The 4,881-nt window shown below is 31.7% G+C and overlaps 1 protein-coding gene across 1 annotated transcript; it reads right to left on the bottom strand.

Moving 5' to 3' along the window:
* Positions 1-510, bottom strand: LOC140803187 (dirigent protein 2-like). Its single transcript, XM_073158912.1, has one exon. The coding sequence runs from the start codon at positions 508-510 to the stop codon at positions 1-3; it is 510 nt and encodes a 169-aa protein (XP_073015013.1).
* Between the last annotated feature and the right edge of the window lie 4,371 nt (positions 511-4,881).

Genomic DNA, 4,881 nt, shown 5'->3' with positions numbered 1-4,881 from the left:
CTAAAAATGAGTAAAATACAGAATGTATTTGAAACAAGTATAGCCAGTGGGACTATAAGGTGAACAATTGATTATCTCAGTTACTCCACGCGCCGATCGAAAAGCTCCGGTACCACCAGTTATAGATAGCTCTCGGGAATTCACCAACATCGGATCCCGTCCCAATACGGCGACAGAGCTTCCCTTATACTTCCCTTCGGTGAAGTAAAAAATAACATTCAGGTACAAGACTCTGTCAGCCAAATCTGCCAACGCGGCCATCCCTTGTCCTCTGCCTAGCGTGGGGGACTTAGGATCACGTCCCACGGTCACACGATCATCCGCAACAACTACTATGCCGAAATTTGTGGGCGAACTGAAAGAAATGTTGGCTTTCCCTACTGGAAACACAGTCTGTCCTTCGCCGCTCACGATGTCTTGAACGTAGAACTCAACGATCTTGAATTTCGGCGTGGTCGATTTCTTAAGCTTTTTGAACCACTTCTCTACAGGCACAGCGGCTTTAGGCATTTCGGTTTTGCCGTAGACATATGAATTACACGTCAAAAGCAATAATGAGCAAAGAATAAAAATGGAGTGTGGCTTAAACTTTCCCATCACACTTGTTCGTTTTCTAAATTAATTGTGTGTATTATGTGTTGGTGGATGAGAAGTATCCGTATAAAGAATATTGTATATATAGGTATTTGCCACAGAAATCAATCAATAACAAAAAAAATTTAATGAAAGAAAGTACGCAGTCAATATTGGTTAGCTTGAAAATGGTTAAGAAGACTGGACAGATAACTATTGTTTGTTTACTTTTAAAAAAAAAACAATAATTAATTGCATGCACAGCGTGTGAAATCACGAAATTGCTGAAAAAATCTCATAAAAAAAATCTTTGAAGTCCATGTTTACAAATCTTGAACGTACACGTACAACTTTGTACATACTTCTTTTAGAATTTGTTTGTGAAGCTTTAGGTGATATTCAGATACGAGCATTTAAGCTGAACAAGCAAATGGAATAAAGTAGTAGTAAACTGGATAAATTGAGTTATATAATATATGTAAATAAAATTTTCGGACGAGTCTGAATTTGATTTTCGATTTCTCGTAGCTACGTACTCATGCTTCTTTAACAGCAACGTATTGTATGGTAAAAGTTGTAAAAAAAACTTATATGATATGATTTTGGTGTAATTTAAATAGAGCATAGCTTAAGAAAATAGTGACTAAGTTTAATTAATTTACTTATCTATTAGTAATGATTGAGTACTCGTCTTAGACCTATATATATACATGACTTCTTTCCGAAAGGGAGGAGACCGGCAGCAAGGACCGATCTTAACAATATTTGGACATTAGTCTAACTTTTAAAAAGAGTCTCCGAATCATAACGTGTGTTCATATTTTTTTCGTTCCATAGCAATTTTTCAAATTAAATCAATACGTTAAAGACAATATAAAAAACTAAAGGAATAAAAATATCAAACATGTTCAAAATGATCACTAAAAAACAACCCGCCTAACAGTTTTAGAGCTAAAAATAGCTAATCAAGTCTGTATAATCAAGTTGTTCAGTAATTTATTTCTCAATCGATAACATAGCCAATCCATTCAATCTTTCTCGTGATATGGTTGATCGAAGAAAAATTTTGATTAGCTTTATCTTTGAGAAACTTCGCTCTGCACTTGCTACTGCGACCGAGACAATCAACAAGATTTTATAAGCAATATGAGCATTTGAAAACCGGATAAGCATTACATCCACCAAAATTTCAGTCGAAAAGCGTAGATTATAGATATCACATAAAGTCCCGAAGAAAGCAAAAACTACAATAAAAAATTAGAAGCCCGAACAAAGTAAATACAAGAAAATAGACTTACAGCTCCTCACGGGTCTTTCAATCTAACCTAGAGACGACGCAACGACTGGAGTCGATTAAGGCTTGTCTGCAGATGAATATAAGGGAATATTGAGGAATAAATCGATAACAGGCTAAGTAAGTTCCATTTAATAAATACTTGGTTTTGGGCTATCTAATAACTAGTATTATATATAATAATTTTTTTAAAATTTTTGAGCTCAAAAAAGTGATGAGCCTGAGTCATTGGACTCATATGCCTCTTAATAGGCACGGCCCCGCCGGCAGCCTATCGTGACTATTGCTGACCGCAATTCTCTTATCTCTTAGGGTCTATTTGCGAGTGGAAACGATGAATTAAATCAAAGTAGAAACATATTACTTGCACGTGATTTGTCAAGTGATATACATAAAGCTTAAACGGAAGACAGGACAATTGAAGTCTTGAACACATGTTAAAAGAGAAAATATGCAAGTGGATCGAGGAAATAAATGGAATTGAAAATTCCTACTTAATTGACTATTTGAAAATAAATCCTGCTTATTTTCATTTTTATTTAATAAAAACTAAATATAACTAAAATTTAATAATATAATTGTTCGACAATTAGTTTCATCATCTATAATTTTTATTTTTATTTTCCCTTTTATTGTTAAAATTTAAAGTAATAAATTTTTGTTCAAATTGGTTAAACCTTAACCATAAATGTAAGAATCGGAATCAAAACCGTTAAAAACCGAAACTAGAATCTTATCCAAATGGTCTAAACCGATACTCTAGATTTGTGATCAGGCCTAAGCAAACCCCATAAGTGGATACGTATATATATGTACATATATATATATATACATATATATATATATACATATATATATATATATATATATGTGTGTGTAATACATTTGTCCCATGTGAAAAAACATATGAGTTTAAAATGATTTATAACATGTCACAATTGAACTTTATAACAACTTCGGTAATAAATCATTTTGAAAAACGAAAACAGATACAGAATAGTTTATATACGGCTCATCATGCTGTCGCATTTGCGTAAGCTAAAGTCCGAAGCATGACACTATGATTCACTATTTATGATTGATTTATCTAGGATGACAGATCATAGACTAATCAAGCTCTTCCATGTTACACTAAGCGTAGTGCCTCAACCCTTAATCCAAGAGTTACGACGGGATCACATATAGTTTTGCATATGAACCCACACATTTCATTAAAAGGAAAAAATGGAAAAAAATTTATGGTCTCTTTGTAGTCGTTAGATCGAGGATTGTGGTACTATCCATGAGGGTAACATAAACTAATCCAGACTAACCCGTGAATCTCGTGAATGATTGTGCCATTATTCTTTAATAAATTAGATATAAAAAAATTATTATTTATTCAAACACCCTATAAGCCCAACAACCTTGTTAAATATTTTAATCTATATAATATTATTTGCAACAATTTTATTTTGTCATCAGTAAATGTTTCTAACATTTGACATTAGACGTGTTCAAATATGGTATTGAATTTTGGTTAATTAATATAGTAATCTTGAATTTAAATTTCACAGTTCATTACTTAAGAAGATCGATCACATCTATGAGTCAAAAAAAGAAACTATTGTTTTAGACTTTATTGAATGCCGGGATCCAACATTCATTCAATTAGGGTTTACTCATATATTTTGTACCAATGGTTAGTGATTGCAATGTATTTTTGAGACTCGATAAAATAATAAAATGAAGGGTGGTTGATTGGTAAACGAATCACTTTCTTGAGAAATTTGGAGGAAAATTGACTATTGATTTTGCTTTATTACGAGTGAGAATAATTTTTTTTCTCTATTAATTTGGATTTAATTTGATCCATTGAAATTTCAAATTTTAATTTGATTTTGATATATTGTCTTTTAATTTTCGACTATTTTGTCCAACTATTGACGTGACATTGAAAAATACTGATAAAACATCGAAAATTACTAACTTGTCAGATGTCACATCAGTAGTTGAATTAAAATAATCGAAAATTAAAAGTTAATATACTAAAACCAAATCTGAAAATTTAATGGACAAATAACCTAAAATTAATTAAACAAGTAAGCGCACTTAAAAATTTCGTCATCATCATCATTATTATTTTAAGGGGGTTTGAACTGATATCTCTTCTTTATTGTAGATTTTTATATCACTAAACCATTAATGACGACTCGAGTGATTTATATGACTATCTATTTTCCAAATACCATTCAAGAACACCAAAGTGGACAGAATATTTATTAACTCTGAACCAATGACTAATAAAATGAATTTAATTCAAAAATATAAAAAATTTATGTTTTTTTTTAATCCTGCTGGTCGTCATTGGCAGCGGACTTTTTAAGAAATGGATATATTTATTTATAATTTAAATTTGCGTGTGAGATTCGTGATTTTTATATAAAACCTAATGAGAAATTTGTTTTCGTAGGGTGAAACAAATGACGAAAGAGTGGGTCTCATGTGAGACCGTCTCACGGACTCTAATCTGTGAGACGAGTCAACTCTACCGATATTCACAATAAAAAGTAATACTCTTAGCATAAAATGTAATACTTTTTCATGGATGACTCAAATAAGAGATCCGTCTCACAAATACGACCCGTGAGACTGTCTCACACAAGTTTTTCCATAAGAGAGAAATTAATTAATATAATTACACAGTACTATCAATGAGTAAATAATGATTGTAATTGATGTTTAAATTTTAAATTCTAAATAGTAGTTGTGTGCGCTTGATTTCCACATTATACTTACTATGATGACATAGTTGGTCGGATAGCTATTAGCACATATTTGTATTCCCTTGGTATTTTCAGTGTATTTTGCGTATGAAATTATTATGATTTCAGCATGTGTAAATCCGCAAATAATTGATCAAACGAGTAAGTTTCGTGTGAGATGATCTCACGGATCTATTGCAGTGAGACGAGTTGACTGGTTCATACTTGTAGTGAAAAATAAAAATTTTTCATGAGTCGAGTCTTGTTGAA

Source organism: Primulina eburnea, chromosome 1 (genome assembly GCF_022965805.1).
Source record: "Primulina eburnea isolate SZY01 chromosome 1, ASM2296580v1, whole genome shotgun sequence".
Lineage (NCBI taxonomy): Eukaryota > Viridiplantae > Streptophyta > Magnoliopsida > Lamiales > Gesneriaceae > Primulina > Primulina eburnea.
This window is presented reverse-complemented; position numbering and strand designations above follow the sequence as displayed.